Below are 19,941 nucleotides of genomic sequence, written 5' to 3'. Positions count from 1 at the left end.
AATTTGACTTAGTCACAGAAAACCAAGTCTACATTTTGGCCATTCTCAGATAAATCCCTGGGTATCTTATCAGCTACCACCGCAGCTCGGCAAGAGTTCCCACCTAGTGACCACAGTTTTCCTAATAAGATGAAGTTATTTTCCCTCCGTTTTCCCTCTTTATATTCCCAGGAGATAAAGAAAGCACTCAACACTACTTTGTAAAATTAATTCTGCAAGAGGTCACATGCATTTCAAAATAATATTCATTTTTTAAAAACATACCTTGATATGTCTTCCCATCTATTTCAACCTCATAGGATTCCATAACTTCTTGGATGGCCTCACCAACATCACACAGACGGACATCAATTCCAGCACACTAAAAACAAAATGATATATATAGTTGTTACTCAAAATGCATAATTTTATTACAATTTATAAGTATTCTAAAATAAAGGACAATTAGATAAACTGCTTTGTATATTATAACTTCCTTTATAAAACCTTGGTATATTATACTAGAATTGTCCACTTAAAATCCTAAGGGCAGTGGACCAGTCTTACATAATCCAAAGACCTTCAACAGGCTATAAAATGCTCAAAATACATTGAATGAAATTGTGCTTCCAGTTCACATACCTTTATTCCAGTGTTAGTGGCATCTTTTACAGCTTTTAATAATGTATCATATTTGGGATTAAAAGTAACAGTAAAAGCACAGTCAATAATCCTACCTGAAAGAGAAAATTCTTCTTTAAGTTGATGTATCAGCTAGTCAATTTGTCTACTTTATTGCATCTATTCTATTAATCTGCCTAGTTAACATGCAAATAAAACGATGGGCTCAAATGAAGGGAGCAGTCCAAGTACCCACACAGCATTCAAAATCAAAGTGAAAAAAAGTACAAATAAGTTATATAAAAGTTTCAGAATGCAAAGACTAATTCCAGGGTCAGTATATAACATTTCAAGATAGCACCAATATAGTACTAACCTAGGTGGATAAGCAAAAATATAAACAGAAACAAATCAAAAAAAGAAAAACCTGGGGACTAAGGAACAGTAATGTGGGCAGAGAAAATGTAAAGGTCTACAGACACCAATCAGTGCAGCTGCTGCAATTTAGCAAAACCTCAGGTAAGTACTTTATCTGAATTTTATTTTCTTTATCTGAACTTTATTTTCTCACCTAAGTGAGATAAAAGGTACTCACCCAACAAGGTTTGGGGGCAGAATTTAGAAAAGCTAGCAAGTGTATAAAGGTTGGTAAACTTAAATGTTCTAAGTAAATGTTTGTTGTTCTTATTAACAGATAAATTTCTGAAACAACATGAATAGATAAACAAGATTAATTTCTTCTCACCTTGATACAAAGAGTTATAAACCTCAATTACCCAATGGTTTGCATTATACTCCATGTAGTAGGATACTTAAAAGTAAATCTCAAAAACTGGCTCAACACAACTCTACTGAAAAGTGAGGCATAAAGAAGAAAATTAGGGAGTTCAAGTACCTGAGCCCCATCTAACAGAGAGAAGACTACTTTTTTCTGGAGGGGGGGGGGGGATTATTTCCAAAAACTCACCACTTATATGTGTTCCAAAGTCTATCTTACAGATGTCATCATACTGTAATACTGTTGTGTCACCAGCATTTGGAGTATAATGGGCAGCACAGTTATTTAGAGAACACCCAGTAGGAAATGCCAGGCCTGCATTTAATCCATTCTCTTTAATTAGCTTTCGTGAACAGTCTTCCAACTTTTCACTATTTAAAAAAAAAAAAATTATTTACATTTTTATCTTTATATACCTTAAAGGTCATCAGGTCCAGAGAATTTACTAAAACTCTTAAGTTACTTTCTGGGAAAGATCTGAACAATTCCTGGATGTGAATGACTAATAGTTCTCTGATGCTATGAAAATAGTAGCTCATTTCTAAAAGATAGAAGATTAAAAAAATTCAATTCCACTAGAAATCTGGAGAAACAGAACCACACAATCCACTTTTAAATAGTTACTAGGAAGTGAGATTCTCCACTCAGACTAATATAAATGTTGATTACATTTTATTTGCTCAATGTTGCACATTTAAAAAACTGTCTGAATTAGAGAACTGTTGCCTTTTATAGCTAATTACTACTCGAAAGGAAAACTAGAGACAAAGTACTTTTATTGGTTTCTTCATTGCATTGTAACTGTTTTGTGACCAATAATTTTAATACAAATTGTTAGTGAAGTAATAGACTTCCACACAGAAAGTAAGAATCAGAGTAATGTGTGCATCTGCACATATAAGTGTACAAAGTACAAAATAGGGTTGTTGAGGTATAAATGTCCTCTTATGGTTTCCTCATTACATTTACAGTATAAGAACTCATATTTCTAGAACCCTCACTTCAAGTTTAAGCAAAGTAGTAAGAAAGCCAAACATTACAACTGGAGAGTTAGCACTTAAAAAAAAATTTTTTTTTATCACATTCTTACAAAAATATATTCCTTTTACCAGATTTCTATCATTGTCATCCCAGGCTTGATCCAGCTCATAACATATTTTCTAACTTGTCGATGTGCTTCTGCAGCTTCTCGAAAATCATTCCAAATCTCTTCACTAGCTTGATCTAATGCTTTCTTTTCTTCACTTGTAGTTCTCCAAGCAGCTGTTCGCCTTTATAGTATGTATAGCATAGTATTAGTCACTTTAGAAACAGCAGATAAGCATAAAAGCTGAGAGATAAAAATACACTAATATAAGACATTTTAGATAAAAATGTCACACATTCAATTTCTTATATTAAACATCAGCAAAGTTTCTGAAATACGAGTTGTCACACACTTGCAATCAAGCCAAATCAAGTTAAACCTTTTTTGTAAGACTCTCAAAGTCCTCAAGTGAAATTTCATTCATAGTCAAGGAGACTAAAACTTTGCCACACAAAAATAACACAAAAAGGAAAATAAAAAAAAAAAAAAACAGAGAAGCCAGAAAAGAGTCCTGGAAACCAAGCAGTGGAAGAAAAAAAATTATCCTTCCACTCAAGGTTACTCTGAGAGACTTCAAAAGACCACACCAAAAATTAACGTTTAATTTCATCAACAGGGTAAGTACTAATATGAAAACTTGACCGGAAATCTACATACACTTTCGTCAAAATATAAAATATTATGTGCTTTTGCAGGATCTTGCTAATGTAAGAGGCGATGCTCCTTCAAGGATATGGCTCATATTTGAAAACTGCCAGGGATAACAAACATTTTTTATTCAGTATCTGGGAAATGAGAAGATACACTGACTCCCTTTAAGCAGCACCTTTCAAAAATAGTAACTTATCAAATGAAAATCTTTTAAAAAGTTCTTATAACTTTCATACATTACTGGCAATATTGAATACACAGTTCACAACTCAGTGATCACTGAGGTATAAATTATACTCAGTATAAAGCGATGCCTTCATTGGGGCGCCTGGGTGACTCAGTCAGTTGAGTGTCCAACTTCGGCTCAGGACATGATCTCACAGTTTGTGGGCTGGAGCCCTGCATCGGGCTCTGTGCTGACAGCTCAGAGCCTGGAGCCTGTTTCAGATTCTGCGTCTCCCCCTCTCTCTGCCCCTCCCATGCTCATGCTCTCTCTGTCTCTCAATAATAAATAAACATTAAAAAAATGTTTTAATTTAAAAATAAAAGAAATAAAGTGATGCCTTCAAGATTACTCCTATTTTCCTCAAACTGTGGCTTGCAGGCAAATACAAAATACAGCCTGGTACGTGTCTCGTAATCAAAATTTTACTGCAATACAACTATGTCTATTTGTGTACATACTGTCTATAGGTACTTACGTGCATGCTATAAAAGCATAAGTGAGTAACACTCATGGCCTGAAATATTTACTACATGGCTCTTTATAGAAAAAGTTAACATCACTGCTCTAGAGTATGCCCCTATATTAATGTTTCCAAATACTGTGAGTTCTTGGTCATTGTCAAGTTATGATTACTTCCTACCACCAACAGCTACCTGTGTGCCAACATCTAGCACCTCTAATCTGCTACAATGACACAAAGGGGCCGTCCTATGTCATTTTAGGGATACTTAAGCATCACAGAGGCTTCTTTGGCTTATTTTCTGTTTGGAAATGTATTTTGGATCTATATACTGACATTACAAAAAAATGAAATATTGCAGCACCATCTGTTAAGGTCAGTTTTGAACGCCACAAATACTTAAATGTGTATGAATTACTTTTAATCAGAATAGTGAAGATTCAAGAGGCAATTACAAGTATTCAAAGGAACATCCTCAGACTAGAAGGTAACAGGATACGATCCTTTAAAAAGTATATTCTCAACATGTGGCTCAATCTTTTTTAGCTGCAATACACTTATAGTTGCTCACTCCATGATGGGACAGACAAGCCACAATCTCCTGACCTCCAGATATAACTCCAGTTTATTCTCTCCCATGAATCCAAAAATCTTTCCGGGAAACCAAGAACCCAAACATTCTAAGAATCAATCATTTCCAGGCATAAGAATACTGGCTAAAGACATCAGTTTTTAAACAAAACATATCACAGTTGTCTCTTACATGGGCCATAATTCTGGCACATATACAACAGCCATACCATTATTGCACCCCTTGCCTCAAAAGCCATTTTGTGAAAAACAAAAACATCCCCAAATGTTTTTTCTAGAATGGCTAAGACGAAAGACTATGTCCACAGGGAATTGATGGATATCATGCAGTGGGGCCATGAAAATGAAATTGGTCATTATCAATTCCCATTTTTTCTCTTCAATTCTTCAAATCCATTTCTTATAGATTAAAATGCTAAGTATAATTAAATTTCAAATGCTATCTAACTACATTTTAGAATCAGAATATGGCACAATAAAGATCTCCAATAATGAAATCAACAGGTCTCAAACATCTTACACTTCTGAAGCTGCATAGCTGATTCTTAGAAGCAGTAATTCTTCAAAAGGTTATGGAATGTTCTACATTGTTGCTAAAGAGGTACCAATCAGAAGCTAGATTAAAGAAATTCTTTTCCTAAGTCTTGAGTTCAAATTGAAAGCCATTAGTAATATTCAAGAAATACACTGCCAGCATCTAAAATTAGAATTCCAGGTTCGTTCTAAAGACAAAAAATATTATCAAGGAGCCTGTCCTCTTTCCTAAATTTGATATTTTGACGTTCAGTCTATTTAGCAAATACATAGCAATCAGTAAAATGAAAAAAACATTCTGAGCCAATAATTATTTGAAAAGGCAATTAATTCATCCAAGTGACAGAGGTGGGTTAGAAATACTTTTTAAATAAATTATGTATGTACAACAAAACTATCAAAATAACTGCTCGAAAGAGAATCTTCACAGAAGTGTTTACAGAGTATGTAAACTTCCCACACCTCTTTCATATTTCGGAGTCTTTTCAATATTTCATCATTTTTACTAGATGTGTTAAGAGCATAAAATGTAAGTAAAACCGAAAGATACAAAGGAATCTGATTATTAGTTTCAAACAGTTGTAAACATTTCTGAACTCACTGCATGGATAACTTGAAAGCTACTTACACTTATATTTTTAAAGCACCAAATATCACGTTTATAAAAATCATATAAAAATGCATGTCTTTAACGTAGAAATTAAGATTGCATGTAGATCAATTCCTTCCTCTGAAAACTGGTAAACAGAAAAATAAAGCATGTTTTAACTTTGCCTATAAGAAACTATAGTTAACTGATAAAGTTAATTGAGACCCAGCTGATACAGGAAAATTCTTCTTATAGAAAATCAGCTAATAAATGTAGAAAGAACTACAGAATTAGAAATTCACCATTTTGCAGTCCCCAATGAAAAAACTGATAAAGCACGAATGGATATTAAAATAATTAAGAAAAAGGCTGTTGAAAAAAAGGATATTCCAATGGTACCAAACTACCCACAGACTACTTGGAAACTGCAAAAAGAAAAAAGTACCTTTAAAAAAGAAACAGCTGGCTAGTATCACATTAACCAAGTGACCACATACAGTAAAACTAGTAACAGAACAATCTGACATTGTATCTGATGCAACAGACTATGATTCAATATGAAGAACACAGTATCACTTGTATGTCCCTGTCAAAATCTAAATATAATCTAAGCCTTTACAACTAATTCCAGGTTACAGAAAATAGAGCGAAATCACTAATAAAATTATACTAGATACAAAATCGAATATTATACTCATTCAAAATTGGTTTAAAAATTTTTACTAACATAGGAAATACAGAGAAAGTCAGTTTTTTTAGAAGTGCAAATTACTAATTATAAGAGGAAAAAATAGTAATGACACACTAGAGAAACTAGATACACCTTATCCAAGTGATAAAATCTGATATCATGTGCCTCCAGATGTGACAATCCTGAAAAGGACATGATATCTACTTGTCTAGTATTCCATCCAAAAATACACAAACTACTTTCAAATAATTCAGAAAAAGTAGATGAATAGAGATTCACCAATATAACATTTTCCACATCTGCCCTCTATCTTTCTGTCTTCCAAGGAGAAAATGGAATGTTACTGGTATACTATACAGAATATATATATTTGGTGTAATTGTCATATTCCCCTGAGAAAGAGAACAATAGATGAGGCAAATGTTAAAGAGAACCTGAGTGAAAGGTATGCAGGAATTCTTTCTCTTAAGTGCAGAATTATTTTAAATAAAAAGCTAAATAAAATGCTGCACTCAACCTGGGTGGTAGTTACACAGGCAAGTTCTTTGTGATAATTCATGCAATTTTTAGTAAGTTTATTAAAAAAAAATAATGAAGGAAAAAAAGAGACAAGCAAAGAAACAAACCCTATAATGTAGAGAACAAACTGATGGTTACAGGAGGTGGGAGGTGGGGGGAATAGATGAAACAGGTGATGGAGAGGAAGAAGTGCACTTGTTGTGACAAGCACTGGGCGATATATGGAAGTGTTGAATTACTATGTTATACACCTGAAACTAGTATTATGCTGTGTGCTAACTAGAATTTAAATGAAAACTTAAAAAAAAAAAAGGGTAGATATAAAACTGTATTTAATACTTTACCAAACCTGTAAGAATACTGATTCTGATCTATTTGCAAATAGTCAAAACTGGTTATACGAATGTCAAAAAATATTAAAACTTGGGGCGCCTGGGTGGCTCAGTCGGTTAAGCGGCCGACTTCGGCTCAGGTCATGATCTCACGGTCCGTGAGTTCAAGCCCCGCGTCGGGCTCTGTGCTGACAGCTCAGAGCCTGGAGCCTGTTTCAGATTCTGTGTCTCCATCTCTCTGACCCTCCCCTGTTCATGTTCTGTCTCTCTCTGTCTCAAAAAAATAAACATTAAAAAAAAAAAATTAAAACTTACTAAAAAGCAAACATAACCACATTAAACTTCTTTTTCATTTCCCCACAGCATACAAGATTGCTTTTAAATATTTAAGTATTACTTAAGAAATATAACATATAATTAATATCTTCCTCTATTGTTTCAAAATCAGAGGTTATTCTACCTCTACAATGTTTAATTTGCAACAGATGATAGTAAGGAGGGAAAGATAGTTTTTAAGGTTTATAAAATCTCAATTTTATTTGTATTAAACATTACTTCAACTGTTCCACTATATTCACATTATTAAAAATATTAATCTATTTTTTAATAAGTATAGGAAATCAATGGTTTTCTTCCACTTAGCAATAAACACATAGAAATGGAAACATAAAAACATCCTGTTCACATCAGTAACAAAACCATAAAACACTTAACAAATTTAACAAACAAGGGATGGGACCTACCTGAAAGGAATCAGAATAAGTGGGAAAATATACTATGACAATGGATAAGATAAAGTGACACAACTGTCAATTTTCTGAAAAAAGATACATAGGTATAATGCAATTCTGATCAGAATTCTAATGAGAGCATTTTTCTGTGGGTATATGTGTTAAAACTATTATGACTAAATAAACAGCTTAGTATAGGGGCACCTGGGTGGCGCAGTCGGTTAAGCGTCCGACTTCAGCCAGGTCACGATCTCGCGGTCCGTGAGTTCGAGCCCCGCATCGGGCTCTGGGCTGATGGCTCAGAGCCTGGAGCCTGTTTCTGATTCTGTGTCTCCCTCTCTCTGCCCCTCCCCCGTTCGTGCTCTGTCTCTCTCTGTCCCAAAAATAAATAAAAAACATTGAAAAAAAAAAAATTTAAAAAAAAAAAAAAACAGCTTAGTATAAAAAAGAACTGTGTTTGGGTGTGTATGGCAGAGGAGAAAGACTTGCCTTATTGAATTATCAACATATAAAGTTGCTGATAAATCCAAATACTAGCACAGGAATACACAAACAGATCCGTAGAATAATAGAAATTGGGTGACTAAGAAAATATAGTTCCATAATATGAGAATATAGTATATGGCAGAGGTGGTTATTCCATCGAGTAGAATGAATTATTTCATGAATAAACAATTCTAGCACAATTGGCTGTCCATTTGAAATAAAATAAAATTAGCACTCCCAACTCTACACAAAAAAATTCCAGACTAACTAAAGACATAATAAAACACAGAGGAAGAGTTTGAAAAAAATCTAAGAGACTGCTAGGAATCCAGAGGTGTAATATACCATATTCAAAATTTTAAAACTTTTACAAGAGCAAAAGAACAAAGCCAACAATCAAAAAATGCTCACAATCATTAGCAGTTTGAGAATCATAAACTAAAGTATTAACATATTCTTTGATTCAGCAGTTCCACTCCTGGAAAACTATCACACAGTAAAACTGCCAGAGTGTAAGGAGACACATACATAAACACGTATACATAAATACATATGTGTATCTTAGAAATACTTATTACAGAATGGTTTATAATATGGCAAAAAATATTAGAGACAAAGTAAATGCTCATCGATTAGAAAAAGGTAAAATACAATATAGCATATTCATTCTATGGAATATTATAAAGCCATTCAAAAGAATAACAGGTCTTCTGACTGACTTGGAGAGCCTTCCTGAATGAGAAAAGGTGAGGAAAATGTGCATAGGATTCCATTTTGGAAAACAAACAAGACCAAAACACTCCCCCTACATAAACAGACATAGATGTGTACATATAGGAGCATATAAAAATATGGAAGGCTACCTGCTAGGTGGTTACATGGGTCTGGAAGGAAGGGAAGGAAGAGGGAACAAGCAAAAAAAAAAAAAAATTAAAAAGATTATATTTAAAAATAAATGTTGATTATATCGTATGTACTACAAAAAGTTAAATTACATGCCTGTAACATTTCAAAAACAGATGCTTTAAGATAGGGATGGTGATTGATGAATTCAAATCCAAAGAAAAGATGCTCATGACACAAAATTTCAGAACTTTATAGACTTATTCCCTATAGGCACTGGGAATTAAGGAGGGGGATTAAAATATAACAATATCATGTTCTTTCCTAAATTTAAAGAAAAACAATGATGTCTTTACAGGTCAGTGAAACAAGGCTACAGTAGAAGCTTTCTTAACCAACTATGGCAACCACTGGATTAACTGATGGTCTCACTTCCCTCTGTAAAATATACTGACCAATGGCCACTGTATTCTGAAAATTAGGGGCTGACAGGTTCCTGTTCCGAATAATAATAGCAGCAACTAACAATGCTTACATGTGTCTGTTACCCCTAAATGTTTTACATATATCCTTCACAACAACCCTATGAAGTGCTTATTTTATGGATGAAGAAATGAAAACAAAGATATGATAAATTACTTGCCCAAGTCACAAAGCTAATAAGCATTAGAGTTGGTATTCAAATGAATCCCAGCTTCCATGTTCTTAGCCAGTCAACATAATGCCACTATGAGTGTCTGCTGACCAGTGGAAATGTTGCCTTTCAGAACAATCAGGTGATTTGCTCACAAACCGGTGTAAATTATCAGTTACTATAATTCTGTAATTTTGTTATATAGTACATAAAAAAAATTATTCCTATGAAAACTAAATTGACTACTCAGAAAAGTCTAAATAAAGGCAAGTCATCAAAAAAAAAAAAACATGTCACATTAAGTGTAGATAAGAACTGCAAATGGTTTCAGGAAAAAAAATGTAAACTTACAAGTATCAGACCTCAGACTACATAGTTTCTATTCACAGCAGCTCAAAATGGAATACATTCAAAGACAATGCATTATGGATATAGCTTATGAGAAAAAACATGTTCAAATATCAAGAATGATAAAAAACAAATGTTTAACTTTTATCAATAAAGATTTTTATTTTTTGTTATTCCCCACTTTAACATACTTTTTTGATTAAACTATGACCGGTCCCAATTATTTTGGATAAGAGGGCTTCTACTGTATTTTTGGTTAACAAATTCACAAGCTTTTATTAAGGTGGTGGACCAAAGCTCTGAGAAAAATCAAATCTGCTTTATTGCTAAGCTACAATTTTCAAAAATCAAACTGGAAGTTATTTTATGATCCTTACCCATCTTGTGTGGGTGGGTACTCGCATTCTTGTCCTTTGGGAAATACACCGTTAGGATACAGGTCACATATTGGAACTGAGGGAGGGTCTGTTTGAACTTTTGCTGTGAGATACAAATAAAGCATTAACTCCTGCAGTTAAAAATAAAATTAAGCACTTATCATTACAGTTTTTCTCAGTTCCTAATGGTTGTTATATGACCTAATTTTAAAGAATCTCCTTGCTGTCTTACAGTTAAAAACAGAAGATATTTCACCATGCTGGCCACCTCCTCTCCGATGTACTGCTGCTTGGGAATAGAAATATTCAACTCCTTAGAATTCCATTATGTATTTAAATAGTATATGCCTTGGCAGAAAGCACATTCTAATGTTTTTGTCTTCATTTACTATACTGGAAATGGAATAGCATGAAGGCTGTTTTTCATAAATAAAAATCAAAGAAGCAACAAGAAAATATGAAAGAAATCCTATAAAGATGAAATAAAAATATAAAACTACTATGTATTAATAAATTAAGTGAAAAACTTATTTCAAGGAAATAATAAGGTATAAAAGTTAAGCATATACATACCCAGGGCTAAAAGAATTTAGGTAGCCATATAAAATTTCCAGATACTTAAAAAAAGGTAGAGTTCTTACATATGTTTTAAGAGCATTATTTCCCAAACTATGTTCTAAAACACACCAGTGTTCCAAGATGACTTTCAAAAACATCTGGAGATCTGTCTTCTGAAAAAAATGTTTAAATACATAAGAACTAGTTACATAGTTCTTATTATATGAAGAATCACCTTTTAGTAATGACTGCTATTTCCAAAGACTGCCAGGAAGTTGAGTTAATTTATGCAGTAATATAAGACATTTAATGTATATCTCCAGCATTTCAACTACTGAGGTGAAATATGTGGTTTTCTTTGGTTATAACTGGTCTTATGTTACAGATTTTTGTCTTCAATTTTAACACATATTTTGCTCTTTTTGTTCTGCAATGGGGGGAAAAAACTATATAAATAAAAATGACTTTATTGAGCCAAATCATTTATCTATGGAACCATGTTCAGTTCCTTCCTTTAACCCAAATAGTATCTCATGAGCACCAAATGTTTTTCCGTCTTTACATAATGCTTAAAAGCGTCCTATGGGCAAGTAAACTTGGGAAACACTGTTTTAGGGCCCTCCTAAGAGGGAACATTTAAATTTAAAATAAAAAAAGATCTTAGAGGTCAACTAATTTAGCTTTACACTTCAATCTAGGAATCCCCTAATGCCTCTGACAGATGGCAGTGAACTCCTAACAATGGAAGCAGTCTTTATCTCCCAAGCAAAAATCCATTCATTTTGAAAGAACTATAACTATTAGAAACCTCTTCCTATACTTATACTGTTAGTTCCAGCTTTATTCTTTGCAGTTGAAAACATTTTACTTTTCATTTCAACTGATTCCTTCCTCTCTATGATAAGAAACCACTTTAAGGGAAATGGTTCTTAACACTTTCACCCCTATGTGCCAGCCTTGAATTTGTCAATGTTCTTTGTAAGTTGGTATCAGAATTGATTTATATTAATAGTCCAAATAAGGTATAATTAATATAAGACTATACTTTTAATTCTAAAAATCTTAGAGCTATTAAATAGTTAAGACTCCCTGCTTTTTGGCTCACAATGTACTAGCACTCAAAATCCTTAGATCCTATTACCCTGTTCTAATTTTATGTACATCTATAAAAGTTCAGCTTGCTAATCCTAGTCTATTTCTCAGTTTTTTTGATCTTTTGAAATCCTGAGTTTATCAACAAAAGTATTACCACCCTCAGCTTTATTTCATCTACAAATCTGACAGATGCCTTTTATACTGTCCATAAATTATTAAAGCAAAAGACTCAAAAAGAACATTAGAGAAAAAAATTTGTAATAAAAATATGACTAGCCTTAACCACTTATTAACTGTGACTTGGACAAATGGCCAAATGTGCCAAGCCTCAGATTCCTCATCCACAAAATGAAGAACCAGATGAAATCTTGGATAACCTTTGAAAATACTAATGTACCCTGCCCAAGTTTTATCTAAAACTATGAATAATTATACAATCTGTACTACAGTTATCATTACTATCATTTGTAATTCTCTCACTTTATAAATGAGGAAAATAAGGGCAGTGAATGGCTCATTATTACATTATTTGGCTTATTCCAGAAGTGATTTATGATAGCCTACAAGGAGATCAAAAATAAACAAATAAGAAACAGTAAATAAGAGAACAAAAATCAAAACATGGAAAGAACATAAAGTAGAACCTGAAATACAGCCAATACAAAACCACAGATTTGGCTCTAAGCCCTCTAGTAGCCAATATATATATTTTTAAAGCTAGGTTATTTGCATATAGATCATGCTTATGAGATAAATACATAAGTACTCAGGAAAAGCACAATTATTCTTGATACTAAGACCAAACAAAAGAGTGTCTCTTACAAGTACTCATAAAGAAATGTAATGAACAATAGGTTCAACAACATCCTCAGAGGAGGCACAATAAAAGCTGATGGCATCATAGTAAAACATCTGTCAGTGGAAGAATTCTACCAGTGGCATATACAAAGTAGCCCCTTAACATTACTCCCTGTTTATCTACTTCTGTTAGGGAGTAATTTAAGAGTATTGGGAGAAAGAGTTATCTCTCAAACCATTTTCAGACAATACCTTGTCTCATGGGCACACTTTTAACAATTTTTGAACAGAAGGAATATGATATAATCCCTGGAAGACTTCTAGAACATAGGTAGCCTATGCTCATTAAATACAGACTACGGGGGCACCTGGGTGGCTCAGTCGGTTGGGCGGCTGACTGCGGCTTAGGTCATAATCTCGTGGTCTGTAAGTTCGAGCCCCGTGTCGGGCTCTGTGCTGGCAGCTCAGAGCCTGGAGCCTGCTTCCGATTCTGTGTCTCCGTCTCTCTGCCCCTTCCCTGCTTGCTCTCTGTCTCTCTCAAAAATAATAAACTTAAAAAAAAAATTTTTTGTTAATACAGACTATGCTAGGGACAGAACTGACATCCTATGTGTAGAAGGACCTAACAAAAGTAGATGCCTGAATAGAAAGAAGGCTATCCTATCTTCATCTGGAGACCCATCAGGAAAAATGCTGGCAGAGCCAAAAGCTTTCTTAAAAAAGTTAGGTATTTCTCTCAACACAGAGATAAAAATGAGTCAAGCCCCAATATTCTAATTCATAAAATTTTCGCCTGAAAGATTTAAAGAAAGGTGCAACCAGACATTCAATGTTCCCTAATAGCCCAAAGGGCATCCAAGATTAGAACTTGTTCTGATTCTCAACCCAACCCAACATTTATTCCCCAATACTATACATTCTCCCCCTGGTCTCCCTAATAGAATTCCAGGTCCCTGAAGATGTTGATTTGCCATTTAAAATAAAACAAAACGCAAGTAGGATCATATTTTAAGTAATATGAAATAGTGCAATACGTCATTAGTAACATTTTACCATATGCACAAATTTTAAATAATGGGAATCCTCATTAAATACTCATCAAGAATCTTGTAATTTCAAAGCTGGCAGGTGAACTGCCAACTATGTTTACCCTATTACCACACAGTGGCATCACTTTAGTCATCCCTGAAAGAATTGTTATTTGCATTATTCAAGTTTTAAATGATAAACTCATCCCTAAATTGTGGTAAAATGCAACCAACTTATTATTAACATCCCTTATCTCAACAATAGGTAAAGAAAATACCAACAGGACTATTAAATGAAAGAATAGTTGTTTCATTAAATTCTACCTCTGTTAAGCCTAAATTTATTTCCCTGACACACACTAGGATCTTAAGCAACTTCAAACCTACTCTTCAAACCAGCTGGTTAACAAACACTTCAAGTTTTTTAAGACCAACTTAAGATACTAACGTCCTCTCTTCTTCTTCTTCTTTTTCTTCTTCTTTCCAGCTGCTCCATCTCCATCCCCATCTCCATCTAAGAAAAGACCATTTCAAGTACACATTTATTTGTCTCAGAAACAGAGAGACAAAACAAGCATAAGCAGACAAGTAACACACACACAAAGCATCTTAAATAGCATACAACAGAGTTGATCCAATATTCTTAGAACAGAATTCTATATATATGCTAATGTATCAAAATTTGGTTTGTATAATCAAAAGCACTAAGGAAACTCTGACTCACTCTAATAAAAGAATTATTGAAAAAGGTATTTTTAAGAATAAAAAGTACATTAACACTCTTTTTCAAAAACTAGGAAAAATAACCAGTGTTAGTTTAATGCTAATGACTGGGTGACTTCACCTAAAATATTACTAGTTTGTTTACATATGCTTTGCAGGTTAGTATTTCATGACCTCATGTGATCCTCAAAGCAACTTTATGAGGTAAAACAAGGAATGTTTAACGGACATGCCCAAGGTAATCCTAACTGATAATGGCAGAACTGGACCAAGAATGTATCACCTGATTCCTAATCCAGGCAGGGATATTTAGGGGGTCATATTTTAAAATATCTTTTCCTGGGGCACCTCGGTGGCTCAGTCAGTTAAGCATCTGACTTTGGCTTAGGTCACGATCTCACGGTTCATGGGTTTGAGCCCCGCGTTGGGCTCTGTGCTGACAGCTCCAAGCGTGGAGCCTGCTTCAGATTCTGTGTCTCCCTCTTTCTCTCTCTGTCCCTCCCCCACTTGCGCTCTCTCTTGTTCAAAAATAAATTTAAAAAATTAAAAATTTTTAAATATATTTTCCGGTATAGTTGTTATTAAAGAAAGAGTTCTTCTGGGTCAAATGTACACAAAAATCAGAGGGTATATATGCTTTTCCTAGGTTCAGTTGTCAGGTTCTCAAAAGAACCTGATGCCCAAAAATGGAGATTAAGAACTATCTGAAAAAATAGTTGGCAAAAGAGTAACTAAAGTAACCACTATCTGTTAGTTTTTATAACAATATTTTATGAAAGCCCATGCCATTCTCTTGGAGAAAAGATAAAGGATACTATTATGGCCAAGATTAAATAAATAGTGACTTAAAACATTTTAAATAAAGGGTACCAAAAAATAGACTGGAATTTCTGAATTTCTAAAAAGGCTGCTCAATAAATTTCAACAGTCATCAAGTATGCCAATCTACCCACAAATCACAATGCTATGAAACAGGGATGAATAGGAAGCTGTGGCAACAATTAGAAGTTGACAGTTTAATAGTATGTTCACCGTATAGTCTTCTTTTAAATGTTTCCCCTAGTGGCAGTAACTCATGGCTAGCATCAATAATTTTAGATCATGAAATCCACACTCATAAAACAATGTCAAACGAATGCTTAAATTTTCTACTCCCAGAATGATAAGCAGGAGTCATAAATTATCTCACCATGCTACCACCTATATTCTTCTATTATAATTATCACACAAAATTATAATCTTTTTTTTTTTTTGTCTGCAAAATGATAAGGGAGCTACAATGACCCTACTTGTCTGTGAGCTCCTTAAAGATTATACACCATTTCTTAAACTAAGGCACAGGACTAAGCACATGATAAATATTCACTCTATTCAACAAATGAATGTTCTTTTCGCTTATTTTATCCTACTTATTTTCACCTAAATGAGAAATAGGAAACAGCAGTTTAACAGAAGGAGGTAACATGATATAGGGCTTTAATGGATTGAGTGATAGAAAACAGCCAATATTTGACAATTTTTGACTTAGAAATTTGCAATTTTTTTTTAATGTTTATTTATTTTTGAGACAGAGAGAGATAGAGCATGATCGGGGGAGGGTCAGAGAGAGAGGGAGACACAGAATCTGAAACAGGCTCCAGGTTCTGGGCTGTCAGCACAGAGCCCGACGCGGGGCTCGAACCCACGAACTGTGAGATCGTGACCTGAGCTGAAGTCGGATGCTTAGCTAACTGAGCCACCCAGGCGCCCCAGAAGTTTGCAATTTCTTATGTTCATTCAACCTCATGAAATTGGGTACAGGAAACATGGAAACACAGTGGGAACACAAACATTGCCAACTTATGCATTACTGGTTTCTAGATTCCAAAGCTCAAGAAAAATAACAGTAAAAAAATTTTTTTATATTTATTTATTTTTGAGACATATGAGACATATTTATTTTTGACACACACACATATGAGCAGGGGAGGGGAAGGGAGAGAATCCCAAGCAGGCTCCACGCTGTCAGAGCAGAGCCCAATGCAGGGCTTGATCTGACTAGAGATCATGACCTGAGCCGAAATCAAGACAACAAACTGAGCCATCCAGGAGCCCCTAACATGAATTTTTTTCTTTTTTTTTTTAGAAAACACAACTTTCAGGGTGCCTTGGTACCTCAGTCAGTTGAGTGGTTGACTAGTGATTTCAGCTCAGGTCATGATCCCAGGGTTCTCCCTCCTTCACCCCCTTTCCCCTCCCCCTCCACCACTCTCCCCTGCTTGCAGGTGCTCTAAAAAAAAAAAAAAATTAATTAAAAAAGAAAACACTAATTCATATATTCTGCACTACAATTTTAATAGTAACTTTCATTCATTCAATAAACATTTGCTTAGGGATTGGTGGCTCGGTTAAGCATCCGACTTTGGCTCAGGTCACGATCTCATGGTTCATGAGTTTGAGCCCCATGTTGGGCTCTGTGCTGACAGCTCAGAGACTGGCACCTGCTTTGGATTCTGTGTCTCCTTCTCTCTCTGCCCCTCACCAACTCATGTGTGCATACGCTCTCTCTCTCTCAAAAACAAACATTAAAAAATAATAATAATAATTTGCTGACTTCTCAAATAGGTAAAAGGAGTAAAATAGCAAACAAGATGGTCTTTACTCTGGAAGAACATTCAATGTCTAGCATACCGTACATAACACTACACTCAACCTAAAACAAATGCTTCAAGATATATATCCAGTTTTAAACACACCCTAAAAGTCCTTCCAGCTGTGTGATGTTAGGCAAATTATTTAGCCTCTCTCTACCATGGTTTCTTTATCTTGAAAATGAGGTAAGAAGAAGCTCCTCCTTTGATACTCATTCTTCTGAGGCTAATTACTTTATCCAATGTTCAAGGTCTGTATTCGGTATGGAATAATAGCTACTGTTTACTGCCAGAAGGGTAGTAGAGCCTGGATCCGAATACTCAACTATATATGCTTATCCTCCCATGTATTATACCATGCCACAATTTATGTTTTTTTTAATGTTTATTTATTTTTGGTTTTTAAAATTTTTGATTTTAATGTTTATTTTTACGTTTTATGTTTTAACGCTTATTTATTGAGAGACAGACAGAATGCAAGCAGGGGAGGGGCAGAGAGAGGGAGACACAGAATCGGAAGCAGGCTCCAGGCTCTGAGCTGTCAGCACAGCACCCAACAAGGGGCTTAAACTCATGAACAGTGAGATCACAACCTGAGCTGAAGTCCGACGCTTAACTCACTGAACCACCCAGGTGCCCCACAACTTATGTTTTTGTAAGTCTTTCACAGCATCCCAGGATATTCTTAACAGGTATAGACTGTTCATATTTATTGCTGGATTAGCACCATGTCCAAATCAATTAACATTTGTTGAATGACAACTGGACATCCATATGCAAGAAAAAAAGGTACCTTAATTCTTACCTTCCACTATATACAAAAATGAATTCTAATGGATCATAGACCTAAACATAACAGCTAAAAATATATAAAACTTCTTGGGGTGGCTGGTTGGCTCAGTTGGTTCAATGTCCCAACTCTTGATTTTGGCTCAGGTCGTGATCTCATGGTCTATGAGTTCGAGCCCCACATCCGGCTCTGCACTGGCCGTGTGGAGCCTGCTCAAAATTCTCTCTGCTCCATCTCTGCTCACCTGCATGCTATCTGTCTCTCAAAAATAAAGATTTAAAAAAAAAACAAAACTTTCCATTCTTTAAAATAAATAAATAAAAATAAAAATAAAAATGTATAAAACTTATTGAAGAGAACATAAGAAAAAATCTTCATGACCCTAGAGACAGCAATTATTTAACTTTTTGGATAACACACAAAAAACATGACCCATAAATAAAATGGGATTTCATCAAAATTAAAATCTTTTCTGCTGCAAACAATACTAACATGAAAGAAAATATTAAAACATTTATCAGATAAAGAATTTGTATCAAGAATAGAGAACTACTATAACTCAGTAAAACAAATAACTCAATTGAAAAATGGACAAAAGATGTGAACATTTCACCAAAGATATACGAAAGGCAAAAACATGAAAAGATGTTCAACATCATCAATCATTAGGGAAATGCAAGTTAAAACCACAATAACATACTACTACACACCTGTCAGAAAGCTAAAATTTAAAAATTAACAATACCAAATGCTTAAGAGATTCAAAGCACTTGGAACTCTCAACCACTGCTGACCAGAAAGCAAAATGACACAGCTACTCTAAGTAACAGTTTGATAGTTTCTTATAAACATATACTTCCCATATGACCAGCAAACCTACTCCTAGGTATTTACTCAGGAGAAATGAAAATGTCTACACAAAGCCTTGTATACAAATGTTGACAGTAACTTTATTCATAAGGCAAAAACTAGAAACAATCCAAATATCCATCAACTAGTAAGTGGATAAACGAATTTGGAATACTATTCAGCAATAAAAAGTAATGACTACTGACACATATGCAACAACGGGATGACTCAGATTATCATGCTAAGGGAAATAAGCCAAACAAGCCACACACTACAATAATTCCATTTATATAATATTGTAGAAAAAACTACAGTAACAGAAAAATGTATCAAAGGTTTCAAGGGATCAGGGTATAGAGCAGAGAACAGACTTCAAGGGGTACAAGGGAACTTTTCTGTGGAGATGGAAATGTTAAATGAAAATGGTCTACATCTTGAGGTGCCTGGATGGCTCCATTGGTTAAGCAATCAACTTCGGATCAGGTGATAATCTCACAGCTCCTGAGTTCAAGCCCTGGTTCATGAGTTCAAGCCCTGCGTCAAGCTCTGTGCTGACAGCTCAGAGCCTAGAGCCTGTTTCACATTCTGTGTCTCCCTCTCTCTGCCCCTCCCCTGCTTGCACTCTGTCTCTCTCTCTCTCTCACAAAAATAAACAAACATTAAAAGAAAATGGTCTACATCCTGGTTGTGGTAACACAAATGCGTACATTTGTCAAAACTCACCAAACGATATACTTACCTTTTTTATCTTTTTTTTTTTTTTTTTTTTTGAGAGAGAAAGAGTGTGAGCAGGGGAGGAACAGAGAGAGGGAGATACAGAATCCGAAACAGGTTCCAGGCTCTGAATTGTCAGTACAGAGCCCAACGCGGGGCTCGAACTCATGAACGGTGAGATCATGATCTGAGCCTAAGTCAGATGCTCAACCAACTGGGCCACCCAGGCGCCCCATCAAACGATTACTCATAAAGGGCAAATATATAGAACGTACAACA

General features: G+C 34.7%; 2 protein-coding genes across 4 annotated transcripts in view; one reads left to right on the top strand and one right to left on the bottom strand.

The window, feature by feature from the left end:
* The window catches only part of METAP2 (methionyl aminopeptidase 2), a 29,059-nt gene that overhangs the window by 4,322 nt on the left and 4,796 nt on the right, over positions 1-19,941 (bottom strand). For all 3 annotated transcript variants that reach the window (XM_047867414.1, XM_047867415.1, XM_047867416.1), the window contains 6 exons: positions 14,405-14,470; positions 10,478-10,580; positions 2,488-2,649; positions 1,568-1,749; positions 622-716; positions 265-361 (listed from right to left, as the gene is read on the bottom strand). In XM_047867414.1, the coding sequence (XP_047723370.1) occupies positions 265-361; positions 622-716; positions 1,568-1,749; positions 2,488-2,649; positions 10,478-10,580; positions 14,405-14,470 (705 nt within the window). The remainder of the gene's footprint in view (positions 1-264; positions 362-621; positions 717-1,567; positions 1,750-2,487; positions 2,650-10,477; positions 10,581-14,404; positions 14,471-19,941) is intronic.
* Positions 13,344-19,941, top strand: part of LOC125170709 (uncharacterized protein C3orf20 homolog) — a 136,340-nt gene continuing 129,742 nt past the window's right edge. The window contains exon 1 of the mRNA XM_047867394.1: positions 13,344-13,354. The gene's annotated coding sequence lies outside the window, so the exon portion shown is untranslated. The remainder of the gene's footprint in view (positions 13,355-19,941) is intronic.

The sequence above is a fragment of the Prionailurus viverrinus genome, chromosome B4 (genome assembly GCF_022837055.1).
Source record: "Prionailurus viverrinus isolate Anna chromosome B4, UM_Priviv_1.0, whole genome shotgun sequence".
Lineage (NCBI taxonomy): Eukaryota > Metazoa > Chordata > Mammalia > Carnivora > Felidae > Prionailurus > Prionailurus viverrinus.
This window is presented reverse-complemented; position numbering and strand designations above follow the sequence as displayed.